The sequence below is a fragment of the Sminthopsis crassicaudata genome, chromosome 6 (assembly GCF_048593235.1).
Source record: "Sminthopsis crassicaudata isolate SCR6 chromosome 6, ASM4859323v1, whole genome shotgun sequence".
NCBI lineage: Eukaryota > Metazoa > Chordata > Mammalia > Dasyuromorphia > Dasyuridae > Sminthopsis > Sminthopsis crassicaudata.
In genome coordinates this window covers 147,646,616-147,670,653 of record NC_133622.1, presented here as the reverse complement: position 1 = coordinate 147,670,653, position 24,038 = coordinate 147,646,616, and the positions used below count along the sequence as shown (strand labels likewise).

At 34.4% G+C, this 24,038-nt stretch overlaps 1 protein-coding gene across 1 annotated transcript in view; it reads right to left on the bottom strand.

The window, feature by feature from the left end:
* Positions 1-24,038, bottom strand: part of MTTP (microsomal triglyceride transfer protein) — a 78,867-nt gene that overhangs the window by 53,344 nt on the left and 1,485 nt on the right. The window contains exons 2-4 of the mRNA XM_074275084.1: positions 22,068-22,187; positions 11,535-11,763; positions 744-931 (exon numbers count right to left, since the gene is read on the bottom strand). Of these exons, the coding sequence (XP_074131185.1) occupies positions 744-931; positions 11,535-11,595 (249 nt within the window). The 5' untranslated portion in view covers positions 11,596-11,763; positions 22,068-22,187. The remainder of the gene's footprint in view (positions 1-743; positions 932-11,534; positions 11,764-22,067; positions 22,188-24,038) is intronic.

The following is a 24,038-nucleotide window of genomic DNA, read 5'->3' as shown; positions in this document are numbered from 1 at the left end:
TCTGAGAGTAAACCTCATTTTTAAATACTTTAATATTCCACAGATTCAGTTACATTGGATCATATAATTTTCCATGTAATATTACACATCTCTCTCTATATATATATAACAAAAAGTTTGCCTCTTACAAAGGTATTCTTTCATAACAGCAAAGCTATTCCCATCAAGAATTTAGTAGCCTCTGCTAAATTTAGGAAACAGGAAACAAAAGTTCTAGAAAATGACTCATAAAGCCTTAGATTTTTAAAGTTGAAAAGTACGTTAGCAATCATGGCCAAAGCCTTTCTACAACATGCTAGACAGTTGATAATACAGCACTGGTTCAAATACTTCTTGCTTTGTGGAACCCGGTTTGTTCCATTGTTGGACAGCTCCAATTACTAAAACGTTCTTTCTTATTTTTGAGAGAATATCTGTTTCCTTTTAACTTCTATACTTCTCTTGTCCAAACTAAATATCTCCAGAGCTCCTAAATCTTTTCGTTATGGCATGCCTTCATTTACCCGGTCACTCTCCCTTGCACATCTTCTAGTTTGTTAGTGTTTTCTTTAAAGTGTGGTACCCAGAAGTACATACCTTTCAGGTAGTGCAGAATATGGTTGCCCAAGTTCTATGGCAGATAAAACCTATAGATACCTTTTAGTGACTGGTATAAAAACATGGAAGCTCACTGTGGATGGCTGCCTATCTCCCGGATCTCCCCCGACATGCAGATTTTCTGCCAAAGAAGAAAAAATACTCACCGTGACTTTGATCAGCTGATCATCATCCCCATCTGGATTCCTCCATACTAGTACAACATCCACATTGGAAGAAAGTTTGTAGCCTGCGCCATCCTGGAGTGATTCTCCAACCTGGTTAACAATCACTTCAGTGGAGTATGTGAGTTTATACAGCCTGTCATTGTTCAGGGAGAGTCCAGTAGTGTGTCCTGGATGAGGAGCATGAATTAAGATGTAAAAAAGTATTTTTAATTTTTAAAGATACATTTCCTATAGAAGGCTGCTGATCCAACTTTCCCATTCTCTAAATTTATTTTGGTTTGCAAATTTTTCTTATTTTATAATACTATTTCTTCTGTCTACATTCTATCTTTAAGCAACTAGATGTTTAATGCAATTGACTTGGAATTAGGAAGACCTGAGTTCAGGGATGAAGTGTTTAAGAACCAGTTTTATGCTGAGGTAAGGTATGTGTATGGGAGAAGTACACAGGACACATTCTTAAATTTAATCTTCATTATTAATTTCTTTTTCCCATCACTCTCTTAAATCTAGACAATTAACAAAATAATAAAGCAAGCCTTTAGTTGTAATCTTTGTCAATTTCCTAACTCTAAGTGCTCACACTGAAAATTTAACAATCACTCTTGGGGGCTCTAGGAGCTGGCTCCAGTATGCTAGTTCTAGTTTATAATCACTTGAATTCAAAACCTGCTTTAGATACTTACTTGACTGTCTAATCCTAGGAAAGTCATTTAACCTCTTTCAGTCTCAATTTTCTCCCTTATAAAAGGAGGATAACAATATCCCTTACTCCCCACGGTTGCTGTGAGGATCCAATAAGATAATATTTATAAAGTGCTTAACACAATTCCTGTCATGTAGTAGGTGTTTAATCAATACTTATTCCCTTCCTTTCCCGTATCCTCCCTAATGCATGATTCCTGGAAGGGATGCAGAGATTTCACCTAAGTACCAAAGGGCTCCAAAATACTCAAAAGATGAAAATTGCCTGAGGTCAAGTGATTTTTCCCATGGTCACATAGGGATGAGACTTGAACAGTGAGACTACCCAAGGTCTTCCTGAATATGCTATCCACTGAAGCACCTTGCTTTGCTTCAAATACATAAAGAAAAATAATTTAATAAATGGTACCTACCAAAATCATTTTTAGTGAATCATTAAAAATTGCTTGTAATAAGCAGAGAATTTTTTGTGGAAGAGACTTAATAAAAAACATTTTGTGTTTAAAAATATATTTGTTGAGCAAATCTTTCTAATACATTAACTTAATTTCTAGAAAGATTAATTTCATTGAGACTTGTCTTTGAAGAATCACTAGCAGACTCTAAATAAGTGAGGTTTCCTGTAGTATCTTATCACAAAATTAAAGAAGCAGCTTTGTGTAGTGACAGGATCTTGAGATTTAGAGAAATTTAAGCTGGGTTTGAACTCCTTTGCCCTCTACCACCTCTGGGTTCTTGGGGCTTGGGTTCTCATTCTTCTCCTCTGTAAAAGGAGGAGGCTGGCCTGGAAGTTCCCTCAGGTCAGTTCCAGCACTAAAGTTATGAAGAATTAGTACCTGGGCAAAGTAAATGAATATTATGTTTTATCTAAAAGCTTCATAGAGTTTAGGACTTAAAGCAGTAGGAGCAATAGTTCCTCCCACTCGCTTTAAAAAAGAATTAGAAATAATTTACTTAAAAAACAAATACTTATCAATTAAGTTATGACTAAAAAAAAAAAAAAAACCTGGTGAGTGAAATGGAACATTACTACACTGTAATAAACAATGATTAAGAGGAACTGGAGGAATGTGGAGAGAATGAATAAATTGAAGAACAAAGCAAGCAGAACCAGGAGAAGTTCTGCAACCATATACAATGGTTACAATAATGTAAATATAAAACCCAAAACCAAAACCCAAATGAAAACCTAAATCAAACATTATATAATTATAATGACCAAGTTTTGATTCAAAAAAGAGATAAAAAAAATTATTTTCCTCTTTTTTGCATAGATGGGGGACAATGGATGTGGAACTTAGAATATACTATCAATTAGCCCACGGTTGGATAGTTTTGCTAAAGTGTTAGGGTTTTTTCTTTCTTTCTTTCTTTCTTTTTTTTGGGGGGGGGGGTATATAAAGTGACTCTATGACTAGAGGAAAAGGGAGGAAATTTATATAGAGATAATAGTTATAGAAAAACAAAGATATTAATTAAACTGATCTTTAAAATACTGTGCCACTAGTTGTGTGAAATCAGGAAAATTGTTTTGTCTATCTATGTCCCTGTTTCTTTATATGTCAAATGAAGGAGTTGTAACTAGATAGACAATCTAGCTTATCATTAAGGTTCCTTTTATCTCTAAAGTTCTAGGATTTCAGAGACCAAAAAAAAAGAGTCTCAGTATACCTTTACAATCAAGGTAGGATTAAGGCTAAGCAATTAGGGAGCCATTTAGGACATGCCACCAAGGGACACAATAGAGAACATTTTCAATAGGTTTTTTTTTTTTAAATGCATGTATGATTAATGCCAGAAAACTCTGATCTTCATGGAGGTGAGGGGTATTTTTTTAATGATAAAATGCTATAAGAAAAACAAACACTCCTATAAACAATAACATACTTCAGCACAATTTTAAGATTAAAAGTGGGGGGATAAATTTTCAAAGTGAGGGGTGGAAGAGAAATAATATTCAAACCTTGGGAAATGACTTGCCTCAGTTTTCTCACACATATTTTTATTTTCTCTGTTTTTCACATTTCTTTTTTGTAATTTTTTTTGGCAAGGCAAGGGTTAAGTGACTTGCACAACATCATATAGCCAGTAACTTTCCAAGTATCTGAGGCCACATCTGAACTCAGATCTTTCTGGCTCCAGGGATGATACTCTATACACTGCCCCACCTAAATGCCCTTCAACATATGTTTTTCTTTTCATCTTGCTTTTTAAAATATTTTTATTTAAAGATCTGTGATTATATTTGGGTCAGGGATTCCTAGGAAACTTCTATTAATACAAATCAGCAACTGCTCTGCAATTTATAGTCTTAAAGAATTGTCTGGGGGCCATGGAAAGGGCATGATTTACTCAGTCACATTGACAATAGCTTATTTATCCACTAAATTAGGCTGCATTATTAGTCCCTTACCTTAAAAATAGTGTGTGTCTGTCTGTCTGTCTGTCTCTCTCTCTCTCTCTCTCTCACACACACACACACACACACACAGAATCACTTGCCTTTAAAGCAAAAATGAAGAAAATAAAGAAACCTTAAATGGAACCTTAAATTTGTCTTTTTTAAAGAGTAATTAAATGAAGACAACTATCCAGTTGTGTTAAGCAAGAAGCAAGAGTCAGCTGATTCAGGAAGATGAGGATCTGGAATCCAAATCCTTTTAGAGCCAATCTCTTAAGTTTTCTGGGATCATCACTGCCTCTGTAAAATGAGGGAACTGGATTGGATGACCTCCAAGGTGTCTTCCTACTTTAAATCAATGATCCCCTTATTTCTGATCCTTACCCCTATTTCTTTATGCTAAAATTTTGAGTTCAAGTTAAATTAATATTTTAGAAATCAGATCATAATTTGATGGCCCTCTTAATCTTTTATTCTAGAAGTGATTTTTAAACAACACTTTTGCTTTCTATACCCTTTTGGTGCCTTGATCAGGCACACCCCAAGTGGTCAAAATGCATTAACTAAAATGAAGAATGTCTGATGCTAGGCTTACAAACATAGTTTCTAGTTTGCTATGGAGATAGTCTATAGACAAGCAACTCTTAAACTCTTCCTTTGCAGAAGACTTTGCAGAGGATTATTTCTTGTGTCATAAATGTAAATGATACCTATTCCATGCCCTCTTATCATTGATTTATTATTTATCTTAGGGTCTTAGGTGATTTGGGGGGCAAGGGTTACTAAGCCCTTCCCCATCTGCCATGTGTCTATAAGATAGGTCAAACTCAAAGTGAAAAACAAAGCAAATAAAGTTAGGGAGATGGTTTCATAATAAGTGGAGGTGAACAATATCTCCCCTTTCTCTCTTTGCCCTTAATACAAGCTTAATGCTGGGAGAACTGGTGTGAAGGGAAGAACAGGCAGTAATGCTACAGCTCTGTTTACCATGTGGCTAGCAGGGACTCAGTGGCCACCACCTGACCCTAAGATTCCACTGTGAGTCATTAGGAACAATGGACAGGAGAGCAGAGATGCAAACTTCCAACCACAATGAATCAGCATCACAAGTGGGATCTTGAAATGGAGGCAAATTCTAGAGTAGGAGATGCAAGAAACTCAATGGCTAGGGAAGGATAGCTTTCCCTCGCCATATTTCTTTTGGTATGATTTCCTAATTCTGAGAGGAGTGACAAACATATAATTCCTTTCCCTCAATTTTCCATAACCTTAGAAAGCTGGACTAGGAATACTAGAAAGAAATTATAGATTCAGAAGATGACTATATATAATTTTCCTTTTATCTTTGATATGTATAATACAGAGTATGGAATATTAGTCTTCTATATTCTCTAAATTTGAGAAAAAAGGAAGAAAAATTCTAGATGTCTGATGTGTGAGTAGCAAGCCTGAACTTTTTCTATACAATCAGTTCAAACTACTTTACAATAATTCAGAAACTGTAATCCTTCTGACACACACAAGCAAACCTCTGGTCTTTTTCTAGGAAGTGTCACATTTGTTGTACATCTTGGTGCATATAGGAGCTATGAGTGGAGGAGGATTAGTTTGCAACTACTCATCCCTATCCTCTTCTGTGGCTGTAGCCTATTAGCCTCAGAGACTTGGAATTGTGGCCCAAATAGGCCACCCTCTCACCTCTAGCCATCTACTTTATGGTCAGACCCAGTAGATCACGGGGATCTGCCAGTGCATCAGCCCAAAGCCACAAATTGTGCTACTATTTATTGTAATATCTATGCTTTTCTTAACTATTTAACACCTACAAAACTACATCACCATTTTTATTTGGGTCCTATCTTTTTTTTTTTTTTTTTTTTTTTTTTAAATGCATCATTGAAAAGTTTTTGAGTACTGTGGGCCTAATTTCTTCCCCCCATACAAACCATGGTTATTACTGTATGGTTTTAATAATATGGTGATTTTAGGAAAATATGTTTTGTTAATAACAGATATGATTGCATTTAAACAATTGTATGACTACATGTTATATCATACTCTGTGTTAAGTTTGGAAAGTGGGGTTTTCCTTTTAAAAATTTGCTCAGCTATGGATAAAGTGGTGGCAGGAGAGGAATTCTTATGCATGTCAGAAAGATTTTTTAAGAAAACCTCTGAAACTGTTGAATGGAATGCACCTATAATTCTTGCTTCTATGGGAGGTCAAGGCCAATGGATTGTTTGAATCTGGGAGTTCTGAGCTGCAGTAGGACTAATGTAGGACAATATGGTCAACATTAGGAGCAGAGAGACACCAGACCATCTAAGGAAAGACAAACAGGTCTCTGTCAAAAATACAATAGGTCAAAACTCCCATGCTGAACATCAATGGGATCAGGCTTGGGAGTAATCAGTTGCTGCACTGAGTAGCTAGCCTGAGTAGATAGGGAGACCTAGTTTTAAAAAACAAAAGGAAACAAAAACTAATGGGCTGACTACAAGTATAGCCACACTTGATTAATAGAGACATCCTGATTTCTTCTAGGCTTAAAGAAGAAGGCACACAAGTCAATGTGAGCAATGTGAACAACCACAGCATACTGCTAGATAGGACATCTATCAAGAGCACACATAGACTGTACTTCATTAACATATATTAAGTGCCTGATATGCATAGGGTAATCTTATATAGGCAATGTTTTATTATAAAATTTAATTATAATTTCATATTTATAAATTTATATATAAAATATAACATAATAATATATAAATTTATATATTTATAATTTATTAAGCATGATGGATAATGGGGATAGAAGCTAATAATTCTAACAAAAGCATTCCTTTATTTATAGGCCAAGTTCAAAATGATCTGATAATAAGACCATTAGGAAACACTTTTTAGGGGGCATGTCCTCTTTGTCTCTCTCACCTAAAAGCTAGGTACTTTATCCAGAATCTGCCAAAGTAAAAGAGAACAATAGTGCTGGACTTTTGACCTATCATTAATTCTCCTATTTCCTTAAGTCTTTGCCCCTTAAAACTTTATTTAGAGGTTTGTCATTATGGAAATTATTTCATCAGTAATTTAGAGAAAGATCAGGGGAATTGATAGGAGGTCCTGAATTCAATTCCTTCCTAAGATACATGTTGGCAATGTCACCTTGGACAACTCACTTTATCAATGTTGCAGACAATTTTCAAAGACTAGAATTGTGGAACAATTGTTGATCTGCATTGGGAAAAGGAGATTCCCCACCAAAAGTTCCCTGAACCTTGTGAAATCATAGGCACTGACTCCAGTTTCTCTTTTCATAAAAACAGAAATGGACCTTCATTCAGCCCACACAATCATTGTTTCTAAAAATAAAAATTTAATTCAAAAATAAATAATATTTCCAAATGCTGCCAAAACATGTTCATTTGGTTTTCAAAATTTAGCTTTGTTCTGAAATTTTTCCTTTTAGGCATCAAAATAACATGAAAACATTACAACTTAATAGACTAGCTTCTGACCATCACAATTTGCATGAAGCTGCTTGGAAAGGATAAAGAAAATGAGAAGTACTTGTTTAGGAGGAAATATTAGGCTATATTTGGTTATAAAAAAACTATAGAAAAAATCACCCTTAGTATTGTCTAATGATGGTTCAAAATATTCTAATTCTATTATAACTACTGTTTTTAACTTTTCTATTACTAATCAAAATAAAATAAAAATAATAATAACTTTTGACCATTCCATGGGCATGAACCAGGCATTAAATAAATACAATAAGAGAATATATTTTTTCCAAAAATTTCTTTTGCATACATTTGAAATTTCCAGTGACTTGAAAAAGTCTTATGTGTGTATACACATGCCTATATGCATATATGTATACTCATATGGGAATACACATGCATATATACATAATACATATACACAGAAAAAAATATATATATATATATTTATGGAAAATAGATGTCTAAGTGTGTTATTACTGCTCTCCTGTAATATTTTTTTAACCTTTCAGTATTTATTTGGTTATATTATTTCTACTTTTATCCAGCTAGATATGGAGGATCTTCCATTACTTGACATATGATTAGCTTTATATGCAGCAGAACTGTGTTCCCTATTATAGATAAATCATTTTATAGGATCACAGATTTAAAGCTGAAAGGCATCTCAAAAGCCACCTAATTCAACCCCCTCCCTTAACAGAAGAGGTAGCCACCTGATTAGCTTAAAGTAATAAAGGATCAGACATCTGAAAACAAGTAGAGTGATTCCAAGTTCAGAGCTTTCCATAATAAAAAAAAAACAAATTTAAGTGCAAATCCAGACATTTTTAACTTGATCCACAGAATTTAATTAGAATCATTATAATCTCCTTAGTTTTAGGGACCTTCTTAGGAAATGGCTTTAAAACAAATTCCCTTCTTGTTTAGTCAAGCTTAAATGAATAGAATAATAGTTAATTGGCTTAAACAAGAAGATAAGATAGAGGTAAGTCACAGCTGAGATCTGAAGAGAAGAACAAAATAATTAAAAAGTGGCTAGAATTCTGGAGAGTTTTTCTTGTTTGTTTGTTTTTGTTTTTGTTTTTTTAAAGACAGAAATCAGTGGGAAAATACCGGAGGAGAGTGTAAATAAAGGGTAGAGGAAATTAGGGACAACTAAGATCAAGAAAGAGAAGAGGTGAAAAGTTTTTAAAACAATAAAGAGTAAAGAAACAAAAACACTACATCTAGAGGTGATAAGATATATGGATTTTTTTTAACCTACGTCAGAAGTTATCAAAATTCATGGTAGTGAAAAGAAAAAAAATTAGCAATCAGAATATAAAGTGGTGTATGCTGAAGTCCCCTTAAGATTATGCTACTTTAAATAATTTATTATATATATTAACACATTACACAATATATTATTTATATAAGCTTAGACTAATAATGTAAAAATTAATTAAATTAATTAAAAAGAAAAAGTGACATCAAAATCTAAGGGTAAGGAGGATGATTTTGGAGAGGAGAAAGAACACACAAAAAGAACACACTTTATGGGCAGGGAACAGAACTAGAGACTAAACATACTTTTTTTTTTTTTTTTTTTTTTTTTTTAAAGGAAGAAAGTACTGTAAAAACTAAAAGAGAAAGGAAGGGAAAAGGTAAAGATCTGTGTCAGCACTTGCCAATAACTAAGAAAGAATCCTATATGACTTAAAGCCAATAAAACAAACCAACAAGCATTTATTAACTATCCACTAGGTGCCAAGGAAGGAATCAAGTTTCAAAATGGGCAAGAAGGTGAAGCAAATAAAAGAAAGCTAAATAAAAATGTAAGAAAATTACAAAAAAACAAGTGAGACTCCAAAGAAAAGATAAGATACTAGCACCCCACCCCTTTGCAAGAGGTGAAAGGTCCTTAGGTGTGGTACACTGCATATATTTTCAGACTTTTTCAATGTAGTGACCAATTTTGACCAAAGTCTCTTCTGGGAGAATAGAAATTGTGGTTATGGTATGATAAAAAATATTAATAAATTTTAAAAAGCAAATGTGATCCAACTCAGGAGTGCTAAAATGGAAAGGCCTTTAGAGCCAAAATTAGGACTGACATCAGAATAGCATGTGGCCTGATTTTGGAATGGATATTATTAACAAGTTTAAATAAGAAGAGATTGACAATTTAAAGCCTTTGATTCCTTTACCCTTGGAATATATCCTTGATTTATCCCAACCTCCCCTCCCACCCCCCAGTCCTTAATTCTTCTATCCTAAACCCTACCAGCATCTCCTGTCCTAAAGAAACCATCCCTATCTTCTATTCTATTACTGCCCCCAAAAGTGAAGCCTTAATGGATAATTTCTCTAAATTTCAATAGTTTAATCCAAAGGGCCAATACTTTGAGATATTGATTTGAAGTCAAAAGTTGAGCACAGACTGGTTTACAGTGTGGACTATTAACAAATAGGTGTCAGGCATTAAAAGGGTCATGCTAATTCTATAATTAAATCAAGATACTGTATAATACAGAAGGTTGCAGTGTCTGGTAGGGACAGCTGTTAAGTCCTGTGCTCTTTATTAATATATTTGGCATGTACTATATATGCATCTCAAACCATTAGCAATCCCAAACATCATACTTCCTATTTTGTGATATTAGATATTTAGTACTGATGAAAAACATATTAAAAAGTGCTTTATTAGATGCTTCTAGAAATTTTCAGATCAAATGAAAAAAGTGATAATTCAAAACAAACTCCTCTAGTATTTCTCAAAGAATCATATAATTGAGCTTAATGTTAAAACACAGATCACTAAATGCTTCCCAAACTGCCAGACTTAGCCACATGGACCTTTTGTGGAACTTCAGTTGAATATTTGAAGTGTTGCCCAAATATGAACTGATGCCTTAGATTGGGTTCTTACACTGAGGCCTAAATGACTTGTCCAAGATCCCAAAAATTGTAAATGGACAGACCTAGAATTTGAGCCTGGACTGCTAATTCCAAATCCAGTATTCTTTACACTATCTCAGAACTGGAGAAAAATTTATTATTAAACACAAATTTAGGGTGGTGAGTTTAAATTAATCAGGTATATCAATTTTAAGCCATCATCTTTTGCTCAAGCAACCAAGATATCGTAATTGCATTTATAAACTACTTTTTACTATGAAGACCTAAAATTTTAAATTTTTTAATTTTAAAAGCCATGAATATATTAAATATAATTCCTACTGAGGGAAAAGCCATCAGGAATAAGTTGCCTACTTATTATTACCTAACAGTAAACCTTTCAAGTTACTTGGCCTCTTTTAAATATTTAAGGATGACTAGCCAAGATAGCATTTGCTTCAAAACTGAACTAGAATCATTTGTCATACTAAGATATTTATGACACATTGCTCTACTGAGACTTGTACCTACCAATTAAAAGTGTCTTTTACTCTTAATTAAATCACATATATCTCTACCAATTAATTTTATCTTAAAACTGTGAATTATCCATTTGCTTTTCCCCCCCAAAATGGCAAATTTCCCACTTAATAATATAATAGTAATTCTTGTAAATTGCTGCGAGTGTTATAGTTTTAATAAATGACAACAAAATTTAATAGATTCTTAATAGTTCCAATTCATGCTTCCCTGGCCAAAGCTAAGAAAACGGCTCTGGGGGTTATTATTAGAAGTTAGGGAAAGGGGCCCCCAAGGCCCATTCAAACTGTGGTCTAATTTTTCCTGAAGGCAAAGTGCTACTAAGCTTTGCATTGCTAAGCAACTCCAGAGGAAATCCTGGCTCTGGACCTTTTTTTACAAGTCAAATGAGGGAGAGAAACCTTGTATGAATGAACAGCTAGAGCTCCCAGAAACAAAGAGCAGTCTTTTTTTTTTTTTTTTTTTTTTTTTTTTTTTTTTAAGGAATGTATGAATGGGTGATTCAAGCAAAAAAAAAAAAAAAAGCAGTTTAGTTTGGCAGACTAAAACCTTCAAGAAAGCCCAGTTTTGTTCAATGAACGTCAGATTCCAAGTGTGTGTTCCATCCCCTCCTCCCCCCCACTTCTATCTAGATATTTAGTACTGGAAAAAGGCTTTATGCAAGACTTTTAAAAACTAAAATATGCCATTTTTATCTCCCAATGATTTAGTTTTTGGAAATCAATGACAGCACGAACTTACCTTTAACTGACGCAGAGTATGAGGAAATGAAGCAAAGGAAAAGAACAGCAAGAAGAATCATCGTTGATTCTGGTCGTGTCCACAGCAGTGCATGGAGTTCGGGGCAGGCCTGCCTGCACCTACCAGGGAGCTGCTCTGATTGCAGCCAAGCAGGGGAAAAACCTCAGCACCTGTGACAATCAGGTTTATCTTCAGGCAAAGGGCAGATTCCAAATTCCATCTTCAGGGCCTAAGTTCAATAAAATGCTCTCTGTTAATCATTAAGCACTGGGGGGTTGCAAATTTTACCCCCTTATTATAGTTTCACTTCTTTCTCCTTTCATTTTGGGGACACACTAAAGCAAGTCCTTCACTTTTTTGGACTTTCAGACTCCTTTGAAACCATGGATGCCTATTTGAATCATGTGTTTAAGTGAATAAAATAAAAATATTACAAAGTCAATAAGTGAGTCAACAAGCATTTATTAAGCACTTACTACATGTCAAGCACCTACTAAGCACTAGGAATACAAAGAAACAAAGACTATCCTTAGTTTCAAGGAGCTTACATCCTAATGGAGACAACCTGTAAAAGTCTGAATTCTACATAAAAAAAAAAAAAAAAAAAATATATATATATATATATATATATATATATATATATATATATATGTATATATATATATACACACACACACTCACACACACACATATATATGCTTATATATGTACACACACATATCTGCACAAGTGAATATGTAGATCTATATATATATATATAATATGTGTGTAATATAAATATGCATACGCATACACATAAATATGATAAATTGGAAATAATAAACCAAAAGAAGGGAAGATACTGGCATTAAGGGAGATCAGAAAAAGTTTCTTGTAAAAAGGAGAGATTTTAGCTGAGCTTTGGAGGAAGACAAGAGGCATAAATGAAGAGAGAGAAAGAGTTCCAGGTTTGGGGATCAGCTCCTGAAAATTCTCACAAACCTGTTATGCTGAAATTAAGTAATCAAATGTACATATGGATATATAGATACATATATGTAAACAGATATGTTTAAAAGGTTACAGATGCCAAGTTAACAATCTCAGAGAGAAAATGGTGCCAATCAAGAAGAAACGGGAAACTGAATGGGTGCCCATTAATTGGAGAATGGTTGAATAAATTGTGGTTTATGAATGTTATGGAATATTATTGTTCTGTAAGAAACGACCAGCAGGATGATTTCAGAAAGGCCTGGAGAGACTTACATGAACTGATGTTAAGTGAAGTGAGAGAAACCAGGAGATCATTATACACAGCAACAAGAAGACTATATAATGATCAATTTTGATAGACATGGCCCTCTTCAACAATGAGATGATTCAGACCAGTTCCAATGGTCTTGTGATAAAGAGAACCATCTACACCGAGAGAGAGGACTGTAGGAACTGAGTGTGGTTCACAACAAAACATTCTTACTCTTTTTGTTGTGTGCTTGCATTTTATTTTGCTTCTCTTTTCTTTTTTTGCAGTATAACTGTATAAATATGTATGCATATATTGGATTTAACATATATTTCTACCAAATTTAACATATATTGGACTACTTGACTTTTAGGGGAAGGTATGGGGAGAGGGGAGGAAAATTGGAACAAAAGGTTTTGCAAGGGCTAATGTTGAAGAACTGTCTACACGTTTTGAAAAATAAAAAAACTTTAATAAAAAAAAAGAAAATGGTGCCAATATAGTGAAAGAAAGAGCAGTTCAAAAAGCAGCCAAGGTGAGCTTTAATTTGAAGCATTGTAGTAAAGGCTCTACACAAATTGAGGTTGGCCAGGAAATCTTGGCATATTAAGAATTTTAAATGAATCCACAAACCAGACATTCGGGGGAATTACAGAGTTAAAGCTGGAAACAATTGTAAAGGCCATTTAGTCCAAGCTCCTTATTTTACAGATATGAAACTGAGGCACAGAGAGATACAGTGACTTTCGCAGAGTCACAAAATGTCTGAAGATCTGGCTCTGGTCTTTCTGACTTCTTGTCTATTGCTCTATCCATGATGCCTGGTAGGAAGGAGGAAGAGAAAGAAGGGAAAAAAAGAGGAGGAAAAGGGGAGAAGAGGGAAAAGAGAGAAGCAGAGAAGACTAAGATAGGATAGAAAGGGGAAAGAAGAAAGGAAATAGAGGGAGAAATAAAGGGAAAGATAATTCTTCACTTTGAGATATTGTCTATAACTTGAGCTCCATAATTTTTGGAGCAGTCCCAAAATGTGTGGGGGAAAAAAAAAACAACAATTATACACCCACACACCCACATATACATACTTACCCCTTTATCATGGCATTCACCTGGTGCCAAACATTAACTAAAAGGATTCTGGTACCCCCTGAATTCTCTTTCTGGAAATCAGTATATAGGAAAATGCCAACATCACCATTTGTCCTTAAGGAAGAGATAAATCATCTATGTAACATGACTAGGCCTCTCAGGAATCTCCAGCATGACTTTTTACCATCCTAAGCTAGATGCTAGTATCTGTCTTGATAAGTCCCTGGATGAGGCAAAATTTTGCATTTTCCTCTCCCTCTTCCTCCTACTTCCCCACTAAATGACCTGCCATTAATCTCTATTCTACCCACCATTCAGTACTCAATTTGGATGCCAACTCCCCTTGAAGATTTCTTAATCTCTAGGGCACCATTCCAATTAAAAGTGAAGTCTCTCTGTAATGAAATTACATGACCTTTAAATTCTTATGATCGTTAAATTCTGTCCTAATGATTTAAAATTTTTTGTGTCCTTGCCTTCCTCTTAATATTCCCATTGGAGTTTCACTTATCTTTGTAACTCTCTCAGAATCTTATACATAGCAAGTACTCAATAAATAATTATTAGATAAATGAATGAATGGAGAGAGAGCTGACATCAACACAGAGACCTAACCCAAAGCATAATACTTGGACCCTGACCTACTCCATCACAGGTGACTCTGAGACTAAAGTTAAAAGATCCAAAAAAAGACTATTAAAATGTTTTGGTTTAAGTTTCTTATAAGCAAGACAATTTGTGTATAGGACTCCTCAGGAAAAGACTACTCCAGAGTTTACTAAATTTAAAGATAAAGGAGAAAAATTTTTTTAGATCTTATATATACATATATGTGCATAAATATACATCTACATATATACATACATACACACATATATATAAAGCCAGATTTATTTATTTTGCTCAATAGTATTTTATTTTGCCAATTACATGTAAAGACAGTTTTCAACATTCATTTTTGTAAGATTTTGAATTCCAAATTTTTTCCCTCTCCCTCTCTTATCTCCCCTACTTCCCAAGACAAGAAATCTTATATAATACAATCACATTTAAAGACAGATCTTCATTGCTTAGTTTCATCTCTTTTTCCAAAATCTCAGACACCATCTGGAGCTCTGACCAGAGATGCCCAGAATAATGTGGACAAGGGGTGGCACAGAATGATATTATAGAATAAGAATGTGAACATAAATACCTTCACATTTATCATATAAAAGACTACAAGATGACAACTATCTGTCTTTAACTCTCTTATTAATACTGGAAAATTTGCTCTCAAGTTTTATATACAAATTGTAGAAGTAGATGCCAAATACAAACAAACCATTGCTGGTCTGATTGCTATAAAATATCCCAAGGTCAATGAGATTAAGCAAAAAGGACAAACTTTCAAAAATAATGTTCTTACTGAAATCCCATGAAAATTCCTCCACCTTTCAAGAAACAGCATGGCATAGGGGATAGAGAGCTAACCTTGAAGCAAGGAAGACCTGAATTAAAGTGCAATCTTGGACTTGTGGTGGCTGCATGACACTGAGCAAGTCATTTAAAATCTAATGCTATGCACAATTCTTTAACAAAGAATTGCAGAGAAAGTCTAGACTGTTATTGATAGAGGGATTTTCCTCATTTGGGAATTCCTTTTACCAATGAAATCACAGATTTGGCTCCTATTCCCCAAATGACCATGGCCTATTGTTAAATTTGGTCACATTTTAAAGATAGTTATTTTATATTTTTGAATTATATAACACTAAGATAGCTAAAAGAAATTCTAGAGGCATAGGATTTTATAAACTTGTTTTACTTGTTGAAAAACCTAGAATCCTTCATTGATTATCTCAATAGCACTATTCTTTAATGTACTTCATGGTTAAACTATGTGGTATATAATACGTGTCCCTCTGGTTAAAGTACTCTCACTTGTCATGCATTTTCCAGAGTCCAACAAATAAAGGGCACCCTTATTGCCTAATAAAACTAATGATGTGTCTTTTGAACATTTGCTCTCCAATAAAAGATTTCTATTAGTCATTCCACTGAATAGAGAGGTATTTCAAAATATATACAAGAATCTTTCCAATACCTATTTTTGATGACAATATATGTGGTCACATATTCTGGTTTGGTAAAGAGTTGGATAAGATGGCTTTTCAAGTCCACAGGAAAAGCCCAATGATAAAATAATAATAAAAAATTGAGAACTTCCAAAAAGTTATCAAGCTGTGCATACCTTTTGACCCAGCAGTAATTCTACTGGGCTTATATCCCAAAGAGATCTTAAAGGAGGGAAAGGGACCCACATGTGCAAAAATGTTTGTAGCAGCCCTTTTTGTAGAGGCTAGAAACTGGAAACTGGGTGGATGCCCATCAATTGGAGAATGACTGAATAAATTGTGGTATATGAATGTTACAGAATATTATTGTCTTGTAAGAAACGACCAACAGGATGATTTCAGATTGGAGCAGAATCAGGAGATCATTATACACAGCAACAAGTCAATACGATGATCAATTCTGATGGACATAGCTCTCTTCAACAATAAGATGATTCAAACCATTTCCAATTGTTTAGTGATGAAGAAAGCCATATGTACCCAGAAAGAGGCCTGTGGGAACTGAGTGTGGACCACAACATAGCATTTTCACATGCTTTCTGTTGATGTTTGCTTGCATTTTGTTTTCCTTTTCAGGTTTTTTTTTTTTCTAGATCTGATTTTTCTTATGCAGCAAGGTATAAATGTGTATACATATATTGGATTTAACAGATTATTTTTAACATATTTAACATGTACTGGACTATCTGCCATTTAGGGGAGAGGATGGGGGAAAGGAGGGAAAACATTGAAATATAAAGTTTTGCAAGGGTCAATGTTGAAAAATTACCCATGCATAAGTTTTGTAAATAAAAAGCTTTAATAAAAAAAAAAATTAAAAAATTGGGAGCCTCCCCAAACAGAGAGCATAGTACTCTGTGATCTCAGATGCCATTAATTAAACTGGTTTAAATATCTAAGTGAGCCTTCTTGACTAATAAGTCCCCTTTAGGATTCCTATAAATGCTTGCATAAATTCCACACCAAAATTTAATATAAATGTTCTTTATCTTATGAAATCATAGAGACAAATCTTAGTATGGGAGTTTTCCGCCTTCTTCCCCAGTAAAAAATTGACATTTATAAAGTTTTCACTTGCTTAGCAATATTCCTGTTATAAAGAATTATTACCAATATGGTTTATATAACAAAGGACCATTCCATCAGTGAAGTCAAGATCAGTCAAAGGCAAAATAATCTCAAAATAGAAATTAAGGAGCAGGGGACCAGAGACACCTTTTTGTCTGCCAGTGAATTAAAATGCTAGGAAATACAGAGTGAGAAATGAGAACCAAATTCAGCTTGCCAGAAGGGATGATTAATTTTAAAAAATGAACAATTAAACATATGCTGCTGCTCTACTGATAGACACAAAATTGGATAACCTCAAGTAAGCACATAGACATGGATAATATACATTTAGGGAAACTGAACTGGCATATATTTGAGAAAGGAATAGTGGAAGGCAGTCATGTCTTACCCAGCTGGCTCCAGTGTATATCCTTTAGAGTTATTACTGAAGTAGTACCAAGGATCCATGCAAGTATGAGATATTTATTTCTATTTGAAGTCAAGCAGTGTTTCCTCTACTGAGCAGCTTTTGAAGATGGGAGGAGCTGATCATACCCCCCCTTAGGGTGATAGAATACTGAGGAGGAGCTTGGCAGAGTTCAATATTTCCAAAATGAAAGTCAATTTTTTTTCCAGTACCAAAGAAGCAATATTTATTTCAAATTAAATTCACTTCCCTACTTATTGTCCTTTTCAGGAGCTCAATGTTCTCAGAAGACATCTTCTTCTAATCCAATCTAAAAAATCTTATACAATGCCATTATACCTGGGGATATAGGAATCTCCCCAAATTCACTGTTCCATGCAAGTATGTTAATTGTCTAGATGAGCATGAATCAATCTTCCCTTCATAGTGAATTTTCTTTTAAAAGTTGTCTACAGATTAGTCCTAACACCCCCTTGTTTAATTCCTGGAAATCTCTTATCCTTACCATTCTACTGAAAATGTTCTCTTAAAAGGTCAATAATGAGCTTCTAAAAGCCAAATCCAAAGACATGTTTTCCAATTTGCATTCTTCTTAACTTCTCTGTAGCTCCCTCAGGTACTCTGGGAATCAGTGACATTGGCCTTCTTGAGTTCCTTGAACAAAAAATTTCATCTAACCCTGGGCATTTTCATTGGCTCTCTCCTGAACCTTGAATTCTCTTTCTCCTGATCTCTGGCTTTCTTGGCTTCCTTGAAATATCTGCTAAAATCCTGCCTTCTACAAGAAACCATTCCCAATGCTCCCTAATGATAGCATTTTCCCTCCAACTTATTTTGTATATATCTTGCTTGTATATGGCTATTTACATGATATGATGCCCCTGCCTTTAGATTGTGAGCTTTTTGAGAATAAGGAGAATCTATTGCCTTTCTTTGTATACCCAGTGCTCAGTCCTGTGTAGAGTACATAATAGGCATCTAATAAATAATTGATACTCTTTTCTCCTGTTTTGGCTTTTGAAAAACCCTACTCTTCTGGTTCAACTCCTGCCTCTATAATTGTTCCTTCTCACAGAATGTTAGAGCAGCAAGATCACTTGGAGATCTACCCAAGCCTCTCATTTTACAGAGAGGAAAAGTTTCAGAAAAGTGAAGTAATTTCTCCAAGATCATCCTTGGAAGAACTGCGACAAAACTCTAAATCCTGGGTTCTGAATCTAAGGTCTACAGAGTGGTCTTTAGTTAGATTTCAGTAGGCTTGTGAGGCTAGATGGGAAAATTACATATATATTTTAATATAATTGGTTTCCTTTGTAAGCTTGTGTTTTGTCTTTGTTTTTTGAGTTAAATGACTTGCTCAGAGTCATACAGTAAGTAATTATCTGAAGCTGGATTTGAATTCAGTTTCTCCTAATTCTCCTGATTTTCAGTGCTCTATCCACTGTCCCATTTAGCTGCCTGTCTAATTATGTTTTATATGCATTTTAAAACATTATTCTGAGAAGGGGTCTATGGCCTTCACTAGATTGCCAGAGGGATTCGTGGCATAGGAAGATTCAGAACTGCTATGTGTATCTTCATTCTTAATACCCCTTAAGCTAAGTGTTCACTATTGCTTTGCCTTCAGCCTAATTCTCTTCTTTTTACACTTACTTCCTCCCTTAATGAACTCATCTGGTCCCATGGATTCAACCATCACCTCAAGTAGATAATCACATTTTAATGTCCAGCTCTGATCCCTTTTCAATGCTTCAGACCCACATCTTCAAACATCTATGGGCCATTTCCATCTAGATATACCACTGGTACTTTAAACTCAATCAGTGCTAGAGTAGAGAAGTGTCTGATCTTAGAATCAGAAGACTTGAATTTGAATCTTAACTCTGTTACTTATTTGTGTGACTTCAAGTCACTTCCCATCCCCTCATTTTCTTCATCTGCAAAATGAATCAACAAAATGATCTTTAAAATTCTTTTAAGACTCTAAATTCTATGAGCTTATGTCTAAAACCCAGTTCATTATAATTATGAAAAACTGTTCCTTTTGGTTTCATTGCTTGTTGGCAGTACCATCACTCACCTTATTTTCATATCTGAAGCCTTATGTTATCTCTGACTTTTTTCTCACCTCTCATTAAAAAAAAAAAAAAAAAAAAAAAGTTCCCCAAACCAGTTTGTTTTTCATCAATTCTTCCAATCTCATCACCTCTATCTTTAAGTCTAGGCCCTTAAGGACACCTATCTGGAATCATTATTCTAACATTCTAACTCACCTACTGGTGCATTTGTCTGCCCCATGTATATCAAAGTTTCTTAAATTGTGGAATATGAGGTCATGTAACTGAATGTCATGGTCATGAAATTATGATTTATTATAAGTAAATGTTTGATTTGTATGTTTTATAATATCTATATATCTGGAGTCGCATAAAAATTTCTTGGATGAAAAGGGGTCATGAGTCGAAAAAGCTCTGGCTTACATCACATCTACACAAACTCTGTCAGTAATTACCCAATACCCACCAAGGAAAGCTCAGACTCCTTTTATTCTTTTATTATTATTATTATTTTCACTTACTCTGCTCTAGTCCAGAGGTTCAAAACTTTTTCTATGTATTGTACAAAGAGGGCAATTTGCCAAGACTATGAATCCCTTCTCAAAATGTTTTTAAAAGCATAAAGTATATAGGATTACAAAAGGAAGCCAATTTTACTGAAACAGTTATCAAAATGTTAAAAAAGGAAATGGCTAAACAAATTGTAGTATATGGTTGTAATGGAGTACTATGGTCCTATAAGAAATGATGAGCCTAATGGATCTTAGAAAAACATGGATAGTGAAAAGCGAAATGAGCAGAATCAGGAGAACATTGTATTTAATAACAGCAATATTGTTTTAAGAATGACTTTGAATGAATGTCATTTTGATTATTATAAGTGCTCAAAAATGCTACCTGCCTCCAGAGAAAGATCAGATAAATAGAAGTATATGTAGAATAATTTTACATATATTATATACACAAACCTATTTGTGTCTAAAGATGGCTATCTCTGGAGGGAAGAAGGGAAAAATATATACATGACAATTTTGTTGTATATTTAAAAGAAATAGCCAGCTTTGCAGTAATATGTTTAATCATTTTTTTTATTATACTATGTTATGAAAGTTCTCATTTTACTCCATAAATTAAAAATAAAAAAAAAAATTTTAAAGAGCAAATTTACAGACCGAATCTTAAGAAGCCCTGTTCTAGTTAAACTTGAATACTAACTATTATCTATACACAGTCTATCTACCCTGTCCTATTTCTACCCTTTTTTTCCCCACACTATTCGCTATGTTTTGAATTACCTCTCTCTTTTTCCCTCCCCTAACATGCCCCACTGAATTCCTACCCAGCCTTTAAAAGCTAAAATGCTATCTCCTTCTATAATAAACTCATATTCTACCTCATTTCAAATTAATATCTTTGAAGTTGGTAAATAACTTTTTTTTCCAAAAGAATTATTAAACATTTACTATATACTAGTTACCATGTAAGTGCTGGCAAAGGACTGGCAAGGCAATGGAGGCATTTTCTGCCCTCGAGGAACTTAACACTCTAACAGGAGACCAGAAGGCCTTTAAGGGCAGTAATGGACAAAGGAGTCTTATAGAATGGTAATTGGAGACATAGGACAATTGACTGATCTGTACTTGGTAGGGATGATAGGTGCTGATTTGCTATCTATGATCCAACCTCCTAGAGCTGCTGTGATTATCAAATTTATTTAATGTATATAAAGCACTTTGTGACAATATATAAATGCAAGTTATGGAAAAAGTATGAAGAAAAAACTTAAAATCTTGACAAGAACAATCTTCTTAGAATTAGTGCTGGAAAGGATAGGGGCATGGGATGAGGCAGAAATGTAAGTAGCAAGGCACAGAGAGGGTCAGGAAGTGACAGTGGTGGTCCTGCAACTAGGCAAGATGTGGTAAAACACTCATAAATCAAAGTCCAGGGTCACAGAGGTGAGGTCTTAAGTTTCTGACAGAATGGGAGGCTAGAATGCCGGTGGAGGCAGCCAGGAAGAAGGCACCTACTAAACTCACCGGCATGGTCTTTTTCTCATGGTCTTTCTCATCCAAGGGAATGAGATTCCCTTTTATGTTGAAGGGTGTCTTTCAGACTACTATGCTATAATTTTATAAAGGGCTAGTGAAATATCTAAAGATGGTTGACTCACTCTAAAGTACATTTTTCCTTCGGTTCTTATCACTAGAGATTGGCAGGAGGAAGGAGTTTTGCTAGATTAGAAGATTAATGAACTTTAGCCCATTAAAAGAGTTAACTTTGGACAGGAATATATCACAACCCCAGAAATAGATCAAGAAAACCAGGTGTATGATACCAAACTGAAATAAGGGAAGCAGAGAAAAATCTGGAATGTGGAATCAAAATTTATCTATTATGATGTTCTAAAGAAGCTGAATATCATTTTAAATTTAAATTTATAATATGCAAGTATATCCCACTTTTTGTAACAGGTATTCCTCAAAAGGTTTATAATGCATCTTTTGTTAAATAAAAAATCCTATTTTCAATACTGTGAAAGAATTTTGTGTTTAAAGTCAGCCAGGTACTCACAATGGTTTTTTGAGGATAGACATCGTGACTGTCATTAAGATGGGCAACTTCAGGAAGAAAGTTAGGACAATGACTCCTTCACTTACAGCAAACTTCATCTTCTTGGTCCTGTCAGGCTACCTAGTAGAGAAAAAAATCAACTAGTGAGCTTCTGTGCTGTGTCAGTAAGGAGAGAGTCCCAGTAACAGAGAGATTGGAATCCATAAGGTCTCCAGTATTAAATTCTTGCTTTGTCAAAATGCAACTACTATATTAACAAGCACTTTGTCAAAGAGCAGTTGCAAATTATTAATAACCATATGAAAAAATTCTCTGTATTACTGAGAAGAAAAATACAAATTAAAACAATCCTGATCTTTTTACCTTATAACCAGCAAACTGGCAAAGATTACCAAAAATGGAAAGGGTGTTAGAGGAGTTGTGGAAAAGTGTAGCTTTGAATTTGTCCAATTTTTTAGAATTCTCCCTCAAAAAATCACTGAGGTCTCTTCCCATTCTAGGTCTATGATGCTATGATCCAATCTCCTAGAGTTGTTGTGACAATCAAATTTATTTAATATGACAATATATGAAGTTATGAAAAAAGGACAAAGAAAAAACCTAAAATATTGACAATAGGAAGAAATGAATTAATCAATTAGTACCGCTAGACACTGTACTAGGACTGGAGAGAAATAAAAAGGATGAATGATTTTTGGAAAGAAATTCTCAGTTCTTCATAAAACAGATCCCGCATAGGCCACTATCAGTTTTAGGCTACTACAATTCCTGATTGAATTCTGTGACCTAGATGTGAAGGGTTGCTTATCTGATTACCAATCTGGGCTGAGCATTCTCTATGCTGATCAAGGAGGCAGTTGGAGGAAGCAGCCTACTAAGTGACCAGAAGTAAATTCAAGGCTTCTATTTCAACCTACCAGTTAATTGATAACATGCAAGATTATTTCAACTCCTTTCTTCCTTTCCTAATTCAGTAAAGTGTTTAATAAAATTTACTCCAAATTAAACACAAAGTCTAAATTCAGAAGACCATGCTATTTATTCGTTGTGGTGTAGTTATAAAGGTTGTTAGAATTGAAGACAATAATATAATCAGTAATTCCTGAAATCTTGCACAATTGACTAGGGAAAACAAACTCCACCAATAATAAAAAGATAAGCTATATTAACCATAAGAGGAAGTAGTAGAAAAATTGCTTAGAAATGATAACCTTAGGGGCAGCTAGGCGATTTAGTACATAGAGCACCAGCCCTTAAATCAGGAGGAACTGAATTCAAATCTGGCCTCTAACACTTAACTAGATGCTGGGCAAGTCACTTAACCCCAATTGCCTCAGAAAAAAAAAAGAGATGATAACCTTTTCAGAACAGGGTGTCCCAAAAGTCTTAGCATAAAGAGAGACAATAATTATAAAGCATATTTGCAAACCTTAAAACTTCTATATGTACTAGATAACAATAATTACTTTTAAGTAGCACTTTTGTCTGTCTCCTTCATGAATGCTAAAAAAAATCTCTAGTTTTTTTTTTTTTTTAAGATACCATTCAAATGTTCTATTTCTGCTAGTACCTCCTCTACAGAAATTACTTGGTATCTACATTGTCCATATTTTACATTTAATTTTCATAGTACATGTCGTTTTTCTCCAATGGAAAATAATCTTCTTGAGAGTAGGAACACTTGTAGTTTTTGTCATTGTATTCCTAGCATCTATCTCGGAATCTGGGATATAATAGGACCTAATGAATGCTTAGAGGGCTTCAATAAATGTGGCTGAGTAAACATACATTCATGAGTGCCCAGAACTATAATGCAGGCCATCAACACAGCGATGAGGGCAGTGGTGCTGAGATTTGAACCCGGGTCTTCCAGGGGAAGGAATTTTATGTGTGTACTACACTTGTACTTGGATTAAAATTCTGGCTCTGCTTTCTGTACACATGACATTCCGCCTCATTTTTACCCTCTTT